General features: G+C 37.7%; 1 protein-coding gene across 10 annotated transcripts in view; it reads right to left on the reverse strand.

Moving 5' to 3' along the window:
- Positions 1-2,208: 2,208 nt before the first annotated feature.
- The window catches only part of LOC117489434 (inter-alpha-trypsin inhibitor heavy chain H3-like), an 83,475-nt gene continuing 67,975 nt past the window's right edge, over positions 2,209-17,708 (reverse strand). For 3 of the 10 annotated variants that reach the window (XM_034138706.1, XM_034138705.1, XM_034138703.1), the window contains 14 exons: positions 8,458-8,481; positions 7,670-7,690; positions 7,236-7,256; positions 7,066-7,077; positions 6,640-6,660; positions 6,369-6,377; positions 6,163-6,183; positions 5,875-5,889; positions 4,839-4,901; positions 4,432-4,539; positions 3,174-3,342; positions 2,877-3,022; positions 2,604-2,724; positions 2,209-2,419 (listed from right to left, as the gene is read on the reverse strand). In XM_034138706.1, coding sequence (XP_033994597.1) covers positions 2,314-2,419; positions 2,604-2,724; positions 2,877-3,022; positions 3,174-3,342; positions 4,432-4,539; positions 4,839-4,901; positions 5,875-5,889; positions 6,163-6,183; positions 6,369-6,377; positions 6,640-6,660; positions 7,066-7,077; positions 7,236-7,256; positions 7,670-7,690; positions 8,458-8,481 — 857 coding nt within the window. In that variant the 3' untranslated portion in view covers positions 2,209-2,313. Of the gene's footprint in view, positions 2,420-2,603; positions 2,725-2,876; positions 3,023-3,173; positions 3,343-4,431; positions 4,540-4,838; positions 4,902-5,874; positions 5,890-6,162; positions 6,184-6,368; positions 6,378-6,639; positions 6,661-7,065; positions 7,078-7,235; positions 7,257-7,669; positions 7,691-8,457; positions 8,482-12,700; positions 12,739-13,049; positions 13,081-17,708 lie in introns of all 10 variants that reach the window. The other 7 variants (XM_034138700.1, XM_034138697.1, XM_034138699.1 and 4 more) reach the window with 6 other exon arrangements.

Raw genomic sequence — 17,708 nt, forward strand, 5'->3', positions numbered from 1 at the left:
AAACAGTGGGGTAACATGTTTGAAATGACAGCACACTGCTGCTTGTTGGCAGGTAAACATTGTTTAATTATTTAAGTGTTTTTAAATGTATGGAACAGTGTTTTGTCTCTTTCAAAACTCTCCCGTCATTGGCCGGATACATGGGGACGATTTTATATTCACTATGACCGTTACTATTCCAGTGAGACGAAGTACGTCCGGTGACGGGAGTGATCCCATGTTAATTTTGTCCAAAAACCAGAGCATTCCCTTATCAATATCAAGCCACTTATTGTTTTTAATCTGGCTGTGAGTTTGTGTGTGCTCAGGATGAGTTTGGCTGTGTTTGGCTGTGTATCCTAAACAAGGAAACAACACCTCCACGGAGCTCAGCGCGATTCACAACGTCCCGACCAATCAGAGCACACTGTGCTCACAGGGAGGGTGGGGGCTGGAGCTATTGGAGCTACAACGAGCCGTTAAAGGCAGAGAGTGAAATTCAGTGAATACACATAGTTTACAGAGATGCTGTATGAGAAACCAATGTGAGTTTGGATGATTGCACAATATAAATCTATTCTAGTCCCGCCAACACCATGTCCTGTCCCGTTGGGGGTCCCGCCGACACCTCTTCTGCCGAGGGTCCTGCCAAGACCAGCCCTTGTTCTGTTGGGGGTCCCGCCGACACCGGTTCCTGTCCCGTCCGGGGTCCCACCGTCTCCTGCTCCCAGTGCTCCCAGTGCTCCCGATCCCAGTGCTCCCGATCCCAGTACTCCTCCTCCGGCAATCCAGCTGACTCCGGAGGGGTCCCAGCGCGGCCTACACCGCCCTCCTGCCCGTCCTCCAGAGCTGTACCGCCTCCGTCCTGCCCATCCTCCGGAGCTGTCCCGCCTCTGTCCTGCCCGTCCTCCCGTCGCCGCAGCCTTTGTCGCCGCGGCCTTTGTCGCCCCTGGCGCTCCGGCCCCCTGACTTTACTCGCCGTGGCTTCACCCCTGCTCGACCTCTGCGTTGCCCTCGGGCCGTCCGCCCGAGTCCCCCTTCTTGGCCTCTGCTTTGCCCCTGGGCCGTCCGCCCGAGTTGCTTCCTGTCTCTGTGTTCCCTCCTGCTTGATTACCCGAATGTGTTCACCTTGTGCCCCTGTGTTTTCTCTTCCCTCCCCATCTGTGTCTTGTTCGTGGGATTAGTCTTGTGTGAATTTAAAGGGGACCAATCATGCAAAATGCACTTTTGTACGTCTTTTATACATGAATATGTGTCCCCGGTGTTCCAGGGAACTCACCAAGTGTCAGAAAACACAACCCTCTCTATTTTCCTCCATACCCAAATCTCTAAAAAAGGGACTGCAACGGATCTGATAAAAACTGATACAGATTTGAACACTGTCCTGACGTCAGGACGGTGGCGCTACGGCTATTGGGCCAACTCCACAAATCAGGAGGAGACAACCACGGCATTGCCGTTCGAAAGCGCTGGAGACACTGTAGTACATATGCCAGGCCTCTAGAGGGTGCTGTTGCTCACAGAATCAACCCTTGCAAAAACAGAGCTAACATTTTTCAAATTGAGCAAAATGAGGCATGGCTAAAATGCATGATCTGTTTGGTATTTTGAAAAAAAAAAAGTATAAATATGCCTTATATAGGTATGGTCCTACACTATATTATTCAAATATAGCATAATAGGTCCACTTTAAGTTCAGTTTTTTCTGAAAAAGTCTTGAAGTCGTTGGAATGATTTTATTCTGAGGGATTTAATGTTTTGCCTTGCCTTATTTTACTTTGTTGCCTGGCCTTGTTCCGCAATTAAAGGATTTTATGATTTTCAACCAACCTTCTGCATTTGGGTCCTGTCTACCTTGCCCTCCAGCCGTGACAGATTCATGCTCATGACTGCTTACAGTATAACGATAATTAACCAGCACCGTAAGCAGATTAAAAAGCATGGTTTCTTTTTTAACAAAAACATGTATCTTTATCATTTATAATTGACATGGACAAGAAAGTGTTAGCAAAGTAGTTGTTTTTTAATGACATGATGGTAATGTTTGAATCCTAAAATTATAAAGGCATACCACTTTGGAAGATGAATTGAGGGCTGTTGTGCTGGAGGAGATGTCACTATCTTCCTGATTTAAATGTTTTAAGAAATAAGTTTTAATATTAAAATATGAGTCAAAACATTGACACCATCTGATAAATCCTTCAGGTAAATATCCTCTAATTAAGTTCACACAAAACAACCAATGATCTTGGATTATATTTATTTGATTATGTTAGTTACAGCTAGAAAATATTTTTCAATGATGAATCTGTTTGTGTTTGAATAATTTTCCTTTCAAACTATGAAGGCCTCCAGGCGTCTCTGCAGGGCAGAGTCGGCCGACAGGAGCCAGCAGTCCAGTGTCAGGGGGGGGGAAATACTGTAGTCAGCAGCATTGGCCCTGGAAAGCAAAGACAGAAATAGTCATATACTTCTTATATAGATAGATAGATAGATAGATAGATAGATAGATAGATAGATAGATAGATAGATAGATAGATAGATAGATAGATAGATAGATAGATAGATAGATAGATAGATAGATAGATAGAACAGCTTTTTATTAAAAACAAACTAAAACATACCTGGTAACGTCAATCTCCTGGTCTTTGATCCTAAGTTTTGTGAAGGGAATTTGTGGCACCTCCTCATAAACTGGATTCAGAGCTGGACACAGAGCGCAAACAACAAAGAAAGAAAGCTGGCCTTCAAGGAAATGCAGCAAATGCAGCAAATGTTTGCATCTTTTAATTAATTATTTATCCACCAATCATCACAGTTGGGTGCAAATATTGATATTGTGATGTTTTGTTGAACTGATATGTAATCATACAAAACATTTCATAATTTTTACCCACCTAAAATTCCTTCAGCGCTGTCCGATGACTGCTGTCTTAAAACGGGCCAGAGGAATGATTGAGCGTCCTTTCCCTGAATTAAGATGACCAAGTGTGTGTCCCCACCAGCAACATCGATTTCCTTGTCCCGCCTAATAATTGTCCAACTAGAAAAACATTTTTGCAGAGAGTTAGACAAGAACATCAGTAGCACTAGGGCGTCTGGGGTGAATTTGATCCTGCTGTTGCTCTGAGATGATCTAAGGCCAAATATGAAAAACAAGATGGCAAGATCCTGCCATTACTACGTAGAGTCACCTTCCAGCTGTGATGGGATCCTGTCCAGTGTGGTGTGTTATTCTCGATCCCTCTCTCACGGTGATTTTATTGAGTTCAACATCAACATACAGGTCAGCATTGAGCTGGATGACAATCCTTCTGAAGCCTCCATTCGTTACTGAATGTAGCTCGCCGTGTACAGACAGCTCTGATACAAAAGAGAAACAATTTAACTCAACTCAATATCACACTGTTATCCTTGCTGTACAAATATCTTTCAATTAAGTATAAGTACCAGTACAATACAATACTCAATAATACACTCCGACACAAGTAGTCAGATCTTGGACTAAAGTAAAAGTAAAAATACTGCAGTGTAAAAATACTCTGTTACAGGTTAACCTCCTGCATTCAAAATGTTACCTAAGCAAAAGTACTAAATTATTAGCAGCAAAATATATCTTTGTACCAGATCTAAAAGTACTCATTATCTAAAGCGGATATTTTCAAAATAATACAGTATACTATTTTCCCGGATTATAATTAGTGATGCATTAATGTGTATATCATTTTAATTTTGCAGCTGGTTAAGGATGAGTTAACAATTATAACCTTTGTATACTAAACTGCTTTAAGTATCCTCATACATTATAGCATATCCTAATGTATGTGTTGATTTCATTTTTGTATTGATAATATGAACCTGCAAAAGTAACCAGTAATTCATGTTGTCATATCAAAGTAGTGAGGTACAATATATGCTGCCAAAATGTGGGAAAAAAGTATAAAGTAACATCAAATGAAAATACTCAAGTAAAGTACATGTACCTTAAACATGCAACTAAGTACTTGAGTCAATGTACTTAGTTACTTTCCACCACTGCTAAATTGACTTGACTTTAAGTATCAAATGTAATATACACTGTACTGCAGCCAGTGGTACTCCCTCTAGGGAACAACAGATGTTGTGAGACATTTATATTTAAATGAAGTAACTCTCCATTAAACGTAGACAAAGTCAAAACTGCAATATTTCCATCTGAAGTTAGTAAGAGTACTTTTAATTAAATTCTAAATAACTACAGTAGGCCCACTTGAGTGAATGGCCTTTGTTACTTCCAACCACTGCAAACTAAGGGTGATCATGGGTTACACTATACACACAAAAGGAGGAGAAAGAAATAAGTGTTTTCTTTTATACGTAGGGAGAAAAAAAGCAAACTAATAGAGGTTTACGATTAGGCTTTTAAAGATATGTAAGTGAAATAGTGAAGGCACAGAGAGGAGCTTTACTGACCACTGGTGGGATGGTGAAGTAGTTTAAGGCGAACGTCTCCAGTGACATCAAAGCAGAGTGGAAGTGACTGATTCTCAGCTTTTAGCAAAAACCGATGGGAAACAGGAACTAAAGAATAATAAAGGATAAGGACAGTCACACAGTTGAAGGAAACATTTGTCATGAGAGTAAATAGGATGCCCTGAATTATAAACTAATTCATAATGATTGTCCAAATATGGCATGTGGTTGTGATCAGTACACTTTTGAGAGAAGGTAAATACAGCTGTGGCTGTGAAGCTCTGACTTTTAGCACTTATTTTGCTTTTAGAGTCACACATATTGAAACATTCCAGTGTAAACCAAATTATCTTTACTATTTGGTATTTATATAAATTATTATAAATAACATCGATGAGAAACTCAACTTTTATCTTTTCCCGGCACAATGGTGGCATGAACTTGAGTAGGTGCTATGCTGGCAAAAACAACTGTAAATTACATTTAAACAAAGTCAGTTATACATAATTACATTACACAATTCCAGTTCACTTGGCTTAATCTAACACATAATGCGCACGCACGCACGCACGCACACACACACACACATACACACACACACACACACACACACACACACACACACACACACACACACACACTCACTCACTAACAATAACAACAAATTCATACAGCTTTCAAACACAAGTAATGTGACCAGTGGCCTGTACTACAAAGCAGGATTTTCGGTTAGCGAGGTAAGTTCAGGGTTAACTCTGGGTTTCCGGTCCTACGACGCTGGTTCACTTCTTAGCGGGGTAGATCTACATGGTGACTTATGCTGAACACCTAACCTGCTCCGGAGCAGGTTTTGTTCCAGATAAGAGATCAACTCAGTGAAAGCACCGCCTGCTGACCAATCAGAGCTCAGTGTGGGGAGTTTAAAGCTATCAAGTCATATTACAGGATAAAATAAATACAGTTTTAACTAATGTATGCAGGAAAAAGGTCTGGCAAACATCACCAATAAATCAATAAATAGAATATCACCTCCCATCTTCAGAGCAATCTGACTATTATTACATTAGCGTTATTAAGAAAGCTTACAGGATCAAAGTAACATTACGTACATTTGTTACCAGCTGTTCTTCCTGCACCTTGCAGGTGCAACTATGCTGCTTTTATCCTGGATTAAGTGTTAAAGTCATGGATGTTTAAAGTTTAACTTCTTCGTATTTGTCTAACATGATAGTTTACTATTCATTCATGAAGTATGACTGTGATTGTGTTTAACCAAATGTGTTAGATCTGTTTCTAGTTAGGTTTTAAACATAATGTTAAAGAAATAATCATGAATGAGAATTGATGCATGTTATACTATGACAGCTGTTTATAATTACAACAATTATGAGGAAATAATGATCTATCATGTCAGAAAAGTGCAGATGTGTACTTATATCTTACCTCCCGGAGCAAAGCCTGTTAAAAATAAAAAGATAATAAAAATAGTAATTATACAAATTCAACACAGATATTGATTAACTTTGAAATAGACCCCCTTCCACCTTTAGTTTTTGTAATACAAAAAATGAACTAGGGTTTCTAGTTCGTTTTTTAGCAAAATGTTAAAGGAATAATCATGATTGAGAATTGATTCATGTTGTACAACGACAGTGGTTGATACTTATAATAATTATAAGGAAATAATGATCTATCATGTCAGAGCAGTGCACATGTGCATTTAAATCTTACCTTTTCTTTTTTTTGATGATACTGTTATAAAGGAAAAGATTATGAAGTTGTTATACAAATTCAAAACAGCTGTTAATTCACTTTGAAAAAGTCAAGCATGCATCTCCCTCCACCTTCAGTTTTTGTTTTAACAAACATGAACTATTGTTTCTACTATTATAAGGTAATAGTGTCATGTCAGAAAAATGCATATGTTTATATCTTACCTCGTCCATCTGTTTAAAAGGAACAAATGATAAAGATAAAGTTATTTCACAAATTACAAAACAGCTGTTAATTTACTTTGAAATACTCAAGCATGTACATCCCACAGGGTTTTTAATATTCATCAAAGAAACCAGAGTTTTTCTGATCAGTTTTTTTAGTTTTAGTTTACATTTCTTTACTAATTAAAAAGAATGTATGCTCTATGTACGTTATATAATAATATTAACATTGAAATCAAATCAGGTCAGAGTAGTTCAAATGCTTTCTTACAGTCCATCCCACCATAGCCATCTGTTAAAAAAGATGATAAAGAAAAAGTTATGATAAAAATGACAATATAGCTGTTCATTTATGTAAACTGTATATAATTATATTAATAATAATTCATGTCAGAACAGTGCAAACTAGTTCTTACATGACTCGTATGCTGTGAAAAAATACAAGATGAAACAAATGAAGTTATGATGCAAACTACCATACAGCTGATCTTTGAAATACTAAAGCATGCATCCTCCTCCACCCTCAGTTCTTGACATCAAAGGAACTAGAGTGCTTCTTCACATTTTTAACATAATGAAAAAAAAACATTTCGTCGTGTTAAAAAATGTATGCTGTATTCAAGTTATGTCATCTTTTCATAATTGTATTGATTAATAATTAATAGTGTTAGAATGAAAAGGTGAAATTGTATCTTACATGCCGGGGGTCCTGTCAAAAAGAAAGAAATGATAAAGTGAAGTAAATATTCAGTTGTTAGTTTACTTTAGCATCTGTTTCTTGTTCATTTTTTGGTCGTGATTTCTTTTTTTCTAAAGCTTATTTAGAATGCGAAAGTGTGCAGTATATTATTAATTGGTCCAAATTACCTGGTAAACCTTGTCGTGCTCCTAAAAAGAAAAATATGATAACATCAATTCTCAAAAACATTTGTAAACTTAATTTGAAATATTCTTGCTTTGTAGATACGTTTTCAGTTTCCTGCTTTGTCAGTTTTCAATATACAGTAAACAACAACATTTTATTCAGTAAACAACATATTAGTCTGCAAATAATCAGAAGATTTACTCTTAAGACAAAATGTATGTTATTCATGGGGGTCCTGTCAAGAAGAAAGATATGATAAAGTGAAGGAAATATTCAGTTGTTAGTTTACTTTGAAAAAGGACACTAATTGTTTTAAAATATTGTCAAGATTAGCATCTGTTTCGTGTTCATTTTTTGGATGTGATTATTCCTTTTCTAAAGCTTATTTATGCAAAAGTGTATGAAGTACAGTATATTATTAATTAGTCCAAATTACCTGGTGAAGCTTGTCGTGCTCCTAAAAAGAAAAAGATGATAACATAAATTCTCAAAAACATTTGTAAACTTAAAGGGGACCTATCATGCAAAATGTACTTTTGTACGTCTTTTAAACATGAATATGTGTCCCCGGTGTTCCAGGGAACTCACCAAGTGTCAGAAAACACAACCCTCTCTATTTTCCTCCATACCCAAATCTCTAAAAAAGGGGCTGCAACGGATCTGATAAAAACTGATCCAGATTTGAACACTGTCCTGACGTCAGGACGGTGGCGCTACGGCTATTGGGCCAACTCCACCAATCAGGAGGAGACAGCCACGGCCATTGCCGTTCGAAAGCGCTGGAGACGCTGTAGTACATATGCCAGGCCAGTAGATGGTGCTGTTCTCACAGAATCAGCCCTTGCAAAAACAGAGCTAGAAATTGTCAAATTGAGCAAAATGAGGCATGGCTAAAATGCATGATCTGTTTGGTATTTTGAAAAAAAAAAAGTATAAATATGCCTTATATAGGTATGGTCCTACACTATATTATTCAAATATAGCATGATAGGTCCACTTTAATTTGAAATATTCTTGCTTTGTAGATACGTTTTCAGTTTCCTGCTTTGTCAGTTTTTAATATACAGTAAACAACAACATTTTATTCAGTAAATAACATATTAGTCTGCAAATAATCAGTAGATATACTCTTAAGACAAAATGTATGTTATTCATTAAAATACATCATATTATTAATTAATCAATATTGTAATCTGTTATGTCCAATTCAGATGTATGTCTTACCAAAGTTATGCATCACACTGCCCGCTGTAAAGACAAAAAACAATGACAAAATAAACATTTTTTGGATGTTAACAAATGAGCTTGCATTGCTGCAACATTTATCAAAACCATTATAAATCACTTAAATCATCTCTTCTGTTGCAATACACTAGTATAAACAATCAATGGTAATATTAAATTACCTGAATAAGAAACAAATTGACCAACCTTTACGTTAATCAAATAAATAAATGATGGTGGATTATTTTATAAAAAAATGTATGTCCAGTTCTTTAAATTATATCTATCAATGGCATGCAAGCGCTACCCACAACCTGCCAATAAGAGTTTTTAATATTCATCAAATAAACCAGAGTTTTTCTGATCAGTTTTTTTTTGTTTTTGTTTAAATGTTTTACTAATTAAAAAGACTGTATGCTTTATGTACGTTATATAATAATATTAAAGGTCCCATGTCATGGCCATTTCTACTGATCATAATTCCATTGTTGAGGTATACTAGAATAGATTTATATTGTGCAATTTTCCAAAATCACATTGGTTTCCCATACAGCATCTCTGTATAGTATGTGTATTCACTCTCTGTCCTAACCCCCCCCCTCCCTCCCTGTGAGCCCAGTGGCCGTCTGCGAGACAGCGAGACACCGCGAAACTCAGCCTGGGCACACACACCCGCAGCCTGGCTGGGAATTTGTGTGTGTGCCCAGGCTGAGTTCCGCGGTGTCTCGCTGTCTCGCCGACCCCATACCAGTGAGCCAGCTCACAGTGTCCCGCTCCACGCAGCAGCGAGCCTCGCAACGTCCAGCCGAGTGTGTGTGTGTGTGAGGAAGTCCGCGGATTGGTCCAAACATAACGGCTCCGCGGACGTAACGTAACAGCTCCGCGGATTACCGCGGATACTCTTCAAAGGGTTCATGAAATATGACTACTACTCTTACTGTTTAACATTTTGGGTTACTTAATGTTACTTCATGTTAAGGTTAATACAAATTACAAGGCTAAGGCTGTAATGCTAACTAACGTGCTCGCTACTAGCTATGTAGCTAACTTGATCAAGCCACTCCAGGTCCTTTCATCAGACGGGAAGCGAAAGAACGAGCAAGACCCATTGCTGTTATGATTACAACCTGGTACTTACAGTAGCACACAGGCATCTTGTTAAAGTTATCTCATCTTAGATATCTCTTATATTTAGTGGAGAAAAACAATTATGACATCACTTACGCGACTCTGGGATTTGTAGTCTTTCTAGTTGCGTATTTTTCATAGTCTTATTATATTTCAAAACTGACTTTTTTTACATGGAAATTATGTTTTGAGATTGACAAACATCATATATTACATTACATGTTACTTGTTAGACGCTTTTATCCAAAGCGACTTACATACTCAATACTGTGGACAACCCCCACAGGAGCAAATTGGGGTGAAGTGTCTTGCCCAGGGACACAACGACATGTTTGAACCTGTGACCCCCTGATCCCAACACCAAGGCTCTATCCACTGCTCCACACGCCACCCATATATGTAATTCAAACGGGATCGAAAGATACGTTTTCTCTCCCCATTGACTTCAATACATAATTTTTCCGAAATAAGGTCCCATGGGTCAGAAGTAGATGGGCAGGACTTCGCCTCTCTATTTGAATTTTATCAGACACCAAATTTATAGCATTGAAAATAATTACTTTGAAAATCATGTATCTGATTTTTGTTACTCCGAATTTACCTATGTGAAATAAAAATGTAACAATTCAAGTTAAAAAAAATTGAATGGTCAAATTCAGATCCCAAAGATTCAAGTTAAAAAAATTAATAACATAAAATTCGACGTCAAAGATGTCGATGCAGCATCATCCGGGCTACCCAGACAGGATAAGCAATCGAGCCTGAATGCAATCGAACCGACTTCTGGGGGGTATACTACGAATCTAGTTCAACATATCCTGGATATGTTTTGAGTTATCCGGTTGACTTAATCCAAAACAAACCCGCTCTCGCTAAACTGTCCTACGACGCTGGCTATCAACTCGATCGCTCAAGCCAGCCGTGTCCTATCTAGTTAGGTGCGCGTTCACATAAAATGGGTGGTATCTGGAGCGATCGACCAATCACAAACATGGAGAAGCGTTCTGACAGTGCAGCGTCATACTTCCTGAATGAAAAGTCAACTATAATATTAGTCAAATATGAAGAAGTTAAACTTTAAACATCCATGACTTAAACACTTTATCCAGGATAAAAGCCACATAGCTGCACCTGCAAGGTGAATACAGCTGGTAAAAGAAAAAGTGTTTGAATGCGTACATTAACAGGTTTATGATATCACTGCTGCCCCGTCTAAGACACGAGTGGATCTGACTTTAATTACATTTGACTCGAGTGTTTCCTCAACTTAATGTGTTGCTTAAAATAATACTTCTGCATACAGTATGTGACACTGTGAGTGTTGCACGGCCAGATACGGCTCAAGAAGCTGACTCAGATAAGGAAATATATGATACATTATGATGTGATATGAATGATAATGGGACACATCGACGTCTGCACTCACAGTGCCGCGGACTGTAGGCTACGTAATGTTACTTTGATCCGGTTACTTATGTTGTGGCAGATATTTAATTAAGCTTTCTTAACATAATAGTATAATAATAGTATAATAGTTATAGGCTAATAGTCAGATTGCTCTGAAGATGGGAGGTGATATTCTATTCATTTTCACGTTCACACAGTCGGTGATTTTGGCCGGCTGTCTTTCCTGCAACAGCAGTTTAAACTGTATTTCCTTTCTCCTGTCATATGAATTGATCGCTTTAAACTCCGCACACTGAGCTCTGATTGGTCAGCAGGCAGTGCTTTTATCCTGGAACCTATCCTGCTCCGGAGGCTAGCCGTTAGAATAAGTTATCTAGCCCGCTAAGAAGTGAACCAGCGTCGTAGGACCGGAAATCCAGGAAGTTAGCTTGCTAAACGAAAATCCTGCTTCGTAGTATAGGCCCCTGGCCTATCAGAGCCGAGGGCCGCCATATAGCTCACCTGGTAGAGCTGGCGGTCCATGTCCTGTATAGGGACTTAGTTCCCATGCGGAGGACCCAGGTTCGAATCCGGCCTGGGACCATGTACGCAAGTCATCCCCTCTATCTCCCCCATTTCAACACTGTCATCTCCAATAAAGGCTAATCTGGCCCAAAAAAAAAATCTTTTAAAATAAAGAAAAAAGAGCCAAGCGGAACTCCGGGGCAGTGCCGTGAAGCCCAATGCAACGTCACATTTCAAGATGGTCCAGAAATAACGCTCCCTTAGATATTGTAATATGGTTTGTTGAACTGGAGTTATTTATTGCAGCTAACCGCCTATCTGACGAACGAACCCAAACATTGTTGTTTTTAATATTATTACCAATGCCTCTTTTCATTTTATTATCATCACACTTGAGAAACAGCCTTATTGTGGCTGTAGAACGGAACATGTAACTTAATGCCTGCATTTAAGGACGATGAATAGCGTAGTCAATGCTTTAGTGACAAGGAAATGATTTGTTTAAATATTAGATATGACGTTATGTGTGCTTCAGTGAAAATTAAGCTTATCCATTGCATTGCATTTGTTAAATAGGTTTGTGTCTTACCCTTACGTGTGTGATACATATGAATATGGCATATGAAAACAAATTTTCTAATTTGACTGACTCATGAAAAACACATCCAAAGTAACAGTAAAATAAAAAGGACCTACACAATAATACTCAATCAAACTGATAAGATACAGTATAAGGACTGTGATATCCAGCAATTTCTTAAGTATAACAATAAGATTATGACCTGTTTTTAAAAGAAGATAAAAAGTTGTTTGCATGTCAAGAAGTCTGTAACCCACACATGTAACTTTACATCTGTTTGTTCAAAGTTTCCTTAAGGTGATCCAGACAGGCTGGACCAGAGGAGGAGAGACAGATCTGGACTCCTAACAGCAGAGAACTTCAGCACGGATTCCAAGGTACATATACCTTTTTCATAATTTACAAAGAATGCATAAAGTTATTGGTTTTAAAAAATAAAGTAATGACTCTAATACACTGATATACATGCCATTAAACATTACTAAATACTAGATCACCTACACATCAGTGATGTTGAGTGTACTTTCTTAGCAAAAGGTTACATTTACATTTTGCCAAGCAACATAACTTTTTTGTTCAACTTTCACATTTCAATGTATTTAAGGAAAATATTATTTAACATACTGTAGTGAGAACTGCGACCCTTTGTCTCTGCATATTGACTGTAAAAAACATGTTAAAAGTGATTATTTCAGTGAGACAACCGAAAATAGCAAGCTTCTACAGTTGCACTAAGTTTTGATAACAGTTCAATATTATTTTAATAATGCATTTATTTCAATGTTGATGAATTTAAAATGGTTTATTCATAACCTGATTATCTTTGTAGTACACTGTTGAATTTAAAAAACACATTCAAATAAAAAATCATTATATTTATAGCCCCTGAACAAACAAACACACCTCTTTCTTAAATAACACACTTGCTCTACAATAATATGTTTTTTAATATTTCTGTTAGGAAAGGACATGCCTGAGAGAAGAGGACTGCTTCACCATTTTCTCTTTCTCCGAGGGTCCAGAAGAACATCCAAGAGGGAAAGGAAAAGCTGATGTTATGAGATTTAAGAGCAGTACATGACATTCACTAAGAGACACTTATATTGTAACACAAAGACCTGCACACTGAATATTTTTGTAGTCTAACAGGAACTTAATTTTTATGTTGTTTTGTGTTTTACGTTGCACCTCAGTGTGATTATTGTCAGGCCTATAAAGTTTGGCAAAAGAAAAAGTCAGCTGATCAAATGCATTTGCCTCACTTTATGAGCTTCACAACACTTGTGAAGGGAGGCTGTAGCTCAGTGGATAGTGTGCTGGACTTCGAATCAGGAGATAGCAAGTTTGAGTCCCACTGCAGTCAGCATGTCGTTGTGTCCCTGGGTAAGACACTTCACCCCAAATTGCTCCTGTGGGGATTGCCCACAGTACTGAATGTATGTAAGTCGCTTTGGATAAAAACATCTAACAAATGACATGTAATGTAATGTTGTGCCTTGTACCGCAGAGTTTGCAACGTCACAAATAAATGGTGCCAATCTTCAGTCAGATGTGAATGTGTAATTTAACATTTTCAGTAAGAATAACGGACAAAAGGAGTGCAAATACAAATACAATTTATTGAATTGTGAACTAAAAGTTATCAAGCGTAACCATCACAATTGTTTTTTTAATAAAAACGAAATAATATACATAAATTAAAGTCACACCAAATGTTAATCTGTTAATTGATTAAGTAAACACATTTTGTCAAATAAAGTGACAGGCTAGGCCTGTGCAGGTGGTAACAGCTATGCCCAGCATGGGCTAAGTTCTGTAGGTGCAGCTGGTGCAGTTCCTCCTTCCTCAGGCCTGGTCCTCCTTGCAGGGGAAGACCCTCGGTTCTCTCCGGCCAAACCAACAGACAGGACATTCATAAAGCTGAGGTTTCCCCCAAAGTCTCTAATCATCCATACTGTGAATATGAGAGGGGAAAAAATAGTGTAATAGATGCTTTGGACAATAAGAAATATAAAGTTAACTGTTGAGTTGCTCAGTTTTTTAGATTGACAATGCTACCACTGTATTACTAATTTCTCACATCTGAGGGTTTAATCATTTAAAAAAAGGAGAGGCACCGTAAAATAAAGATTGGTCTTTCAATAAATTGTGTTGATTTTGTCTTTTGAATTGTTTTTATCTAAAGTCAAGTAGCTAGAACTGTTACTTATAGTTTGAATGATACAGTCTGGTTATAGACCATTCAAAGCTTTGAATGGTTTAGGCCCAAAATACATTTCTGACCTAATGCTAAATTATGAACCATCCAGAACTCTCAGGTCATCAGGGACTGGTCAGCTTTCTGTCCCCAGAGTCAGAACTAAACATGGAGAAGCAGCGTGCAGTTATTATGCTCCAAATATCTGGAACAAACTACCAGAAACATGCAGGTCCGCTGCAACTCTTACTACTTTTAAATCCAGGCTGAAGACTTTTCTTTTTGCCGCTGCTTTTAATTGATATATTAATCTCACACTGCACTGTAACCTTTATCTTTGCTTTTTAATGCCATTTTCTTAATTTCTTTCATTTTTGTAAAGCACTTTGAATTGCCTTGTGTTGAGTCCCCCCAAAGGTAGTTAAAGTCTGCCTGGTTCGCGGAGGACACCAAAAAAGTCCTAGAAAAGACAACTTAAACTTAACTAATGTGCATTTAAAGAAAAGAGGAATAGTTTTGGCGAAAACTAAAAAGGTATAATGGGGTACAGGAATTAGTTTTGGTTTCAAGACCCTGGTTCACGGAGGATACCAAAAAAGTCCTAGAAAGACAAGGTAAACTTAACTATGTGCATTTAAAAATAAAAAAGAGGAATAGTTTCGGCGAAAACTAAAAGGTACCATGGGGTCAGATTATAATTTTCCAAAGGGGAGTTTGTTCAGATGTGTGTATCTCACACTGCACTGTACTTTAACTGTAATTCCAACACACTCTCACTCCCTAAACGTCCAGGAGCGACGCTTGGTCAGGGTCCCGTGGCGTGCAGTTGGGACGCGCCGAGGCTCCTTCAGCTTCATAAACGGACGCAAAGAGCTTTCAACTGATTGCAATGTATTCCCATCGGCGGCGGTATTTGACGCTCATGGAAGCACCGCATCGGTCCATGTCGGCGGCTGTTTAAAGGCAATGTGAGCGTCCATTCCCATTGGATAACGGAGGATTTTACACCCGGAAGTAACTATTCTCCTTACTGTCGATTGATTTTACAGTGATATCTGCACTACTCATCAACTCAAAAACACCAAATTATCCTTGTTAATTACACAACATTGATTGGTTTAAATTGTGTGCAATGCTTTTGTGTTTTTCCCCTTCGATTCGGAGAAACAAATATTTTTTCGGAGTTTAGGATGACAGAAGACACTACACTACCCAGAATCCTCAGCTATCGTTTAGGACTACACCATGTGCTTTGTTTGACAAACCCTGTGATTAGTTCTCAAGCTCTGTGATTGGTTGACCTCCAACTGCATTCCATATGAAAAAAAACGTTTCGTAAAAGATAAAATCATACTTTATTCAGCAGTGCTTGCTTTACTCTTTGAAAGTAATCACATGAATGCATTGTAATAAATGGTTCGGCTGCATTAAATATTACACATCTGTTGTAGTTCTTTATTTATCTACAGAGATCGGGCTTCAGAATAGACTGGAAACTATTCTTTTACCGTTCTGTTTTAATTTCACAATAAAGTTAGTAGTAATATTTCGTTTTGATATTATTGTTTTTTATTAACTACTAGACCGCTGGGTCATGTTAAGACCATCTTTTCTGTGTTGCTGTGGGTTTTTTCCATCGCTTTTGTGTTACAAATATCAAAACAATAACAAAATATATCCGTCGTAAACGGTTTAACACTGTAAACTTGACAGCTTTTTAACCAAGCGGCAAACTCTGGGGAAGAGCCGGGACGCCAATACGGAAGTGCCACAAACTGCAGTTCATATATTGGCCGATAGGCGATGACTGCAGAAAGGAGCAATTTCCATAGACCCCCATGTTAAAATGCCCAATTTCACAGCAAAAAAAAAAACCTTTCTAGCCCTGGATGCAATAAATATTATTATGTATATAGTTAGATTCCACCTTCATGATTATGAATCTGTGAGTGAATTGTTTCTAACATGACCCTTTTATTTATATTAGGTCTTAAAGTTTTTGCATAAATTAGGGCGTGGTCACATTGAGTGACAGCTCTGTCAAGTGACTGCTGCTGTTAGCTTCTTGTCTCTCTGCTAGCTGCTCCGTCTCCCTCCGTGAAGCTACAGGGACTCTGCCTGCTCAGTTCATCCAGGGAACACAACTTGACCCCGGCCGTGTTTGTTTGTTCTTCATGCTTATATATCGGACTATTGTGACTCGCTCTGCGGTTAAAACAGACGGTGCATGAATGCCGTTTTGCGGTAAGTGAAATTCGAGTACTTTATTTATGTGTTTATGATTTCAATCAGCTACGTAATGAATGTTAAGGCTTGGGTTAGCGTGTAAGTGAGTGGTAGCTACATCGGTGCTAACGATGCTAATCTTAGCCTCCAAGTTAACTTAAAACCATAGACTGTATATATAAAGGTTAAAACGAAATAGACAAGTGTTAAGCGTTAAGTGAGATAATACTGTAGAACAAACGGCTTCTGTTTGAGGTTGATAAAATAAGGTCATCCTTGTAACTTAGAGAGATATTTTATTATGTAGGTAGGAACTGTATGCATCGCTAAGGTTAATTTAAATTGGCTATGCTCAAGTATGTAGACAAGCTAACGTCGAAGTAGTGTATGTGAAATCAACCTCACAATAAGATGTGTGTATATTACAATTATTAATGTCATATTTCAAGATGATTACTAAGATATTACAATATGGTTGGTTGAGCTGGAGTTCATTATTGAGCTTACACGTTAACATCACAGTCATCTGAAGAACGAATCCAAACCTTGTTGTTTTTATTAATTGCATTACTAAATTGGTATCAAATAAACAGTGGTAACACAACTTCCAAAGTTACAGTAAAATAAAAAGGACCCTGACTCGGCCAATACACAATCCAACATGTTCAACAGAAGATAATAAGTTATATTGTTTGTACACATGGTTCTTTACATATATATCTGTTTGTTTAAAGTGTCCAGGTGATGCAGACAGGCTGGACCAGAGAGTGAGAGACAGAACTGGACTCCTCACAGCAGTGAACTTCAGCACAGGTACAAATACTCTTTTTTCATACTGTACAAAGAATCAAGAAAGATATTGGTTTAAATAAATGAAGTATTGACTTTAATACACTGCTATACATTCCATTAAACAATACTAAATACTAGATCATCTACACATCAGTGAAGTTGAGGGTTTTTTCCATGCAAAGGGTTACATTTAGATGTTAACAAGCAATATGACTGTCAGCTTTCTAATGTAATGTATTGAAGGCAAAGATATTTAACGCATAGTGACAACTGCTATTTATCTCTCAATATTGTCTGTAAAAACGTGGTAAAAGTTATTCTTTCAGTGAGACAACAGAGCAAGCTTGTTTTAATAACAGTTAAATATTATTTTGATAATAAAATGTATTTCAATGTTGATGAATTTCATACTGTTCA

The sequence above is a fragment of the Trematomus bernacchii genome, unplaced genomic scaffold (assembly GCF_902827165.1).
Source record: "Trematomus bernacchii unplaced genomic scaffold, fTreBer1.1, whole genome shotgun sequence".
Classification (NCBI taxonomy): Eukaryota; Metazoa; Chordata; class Actinopteri; order Perciformes; family Nototheniidae; genus Trematomus; species Trematomus bernacchii.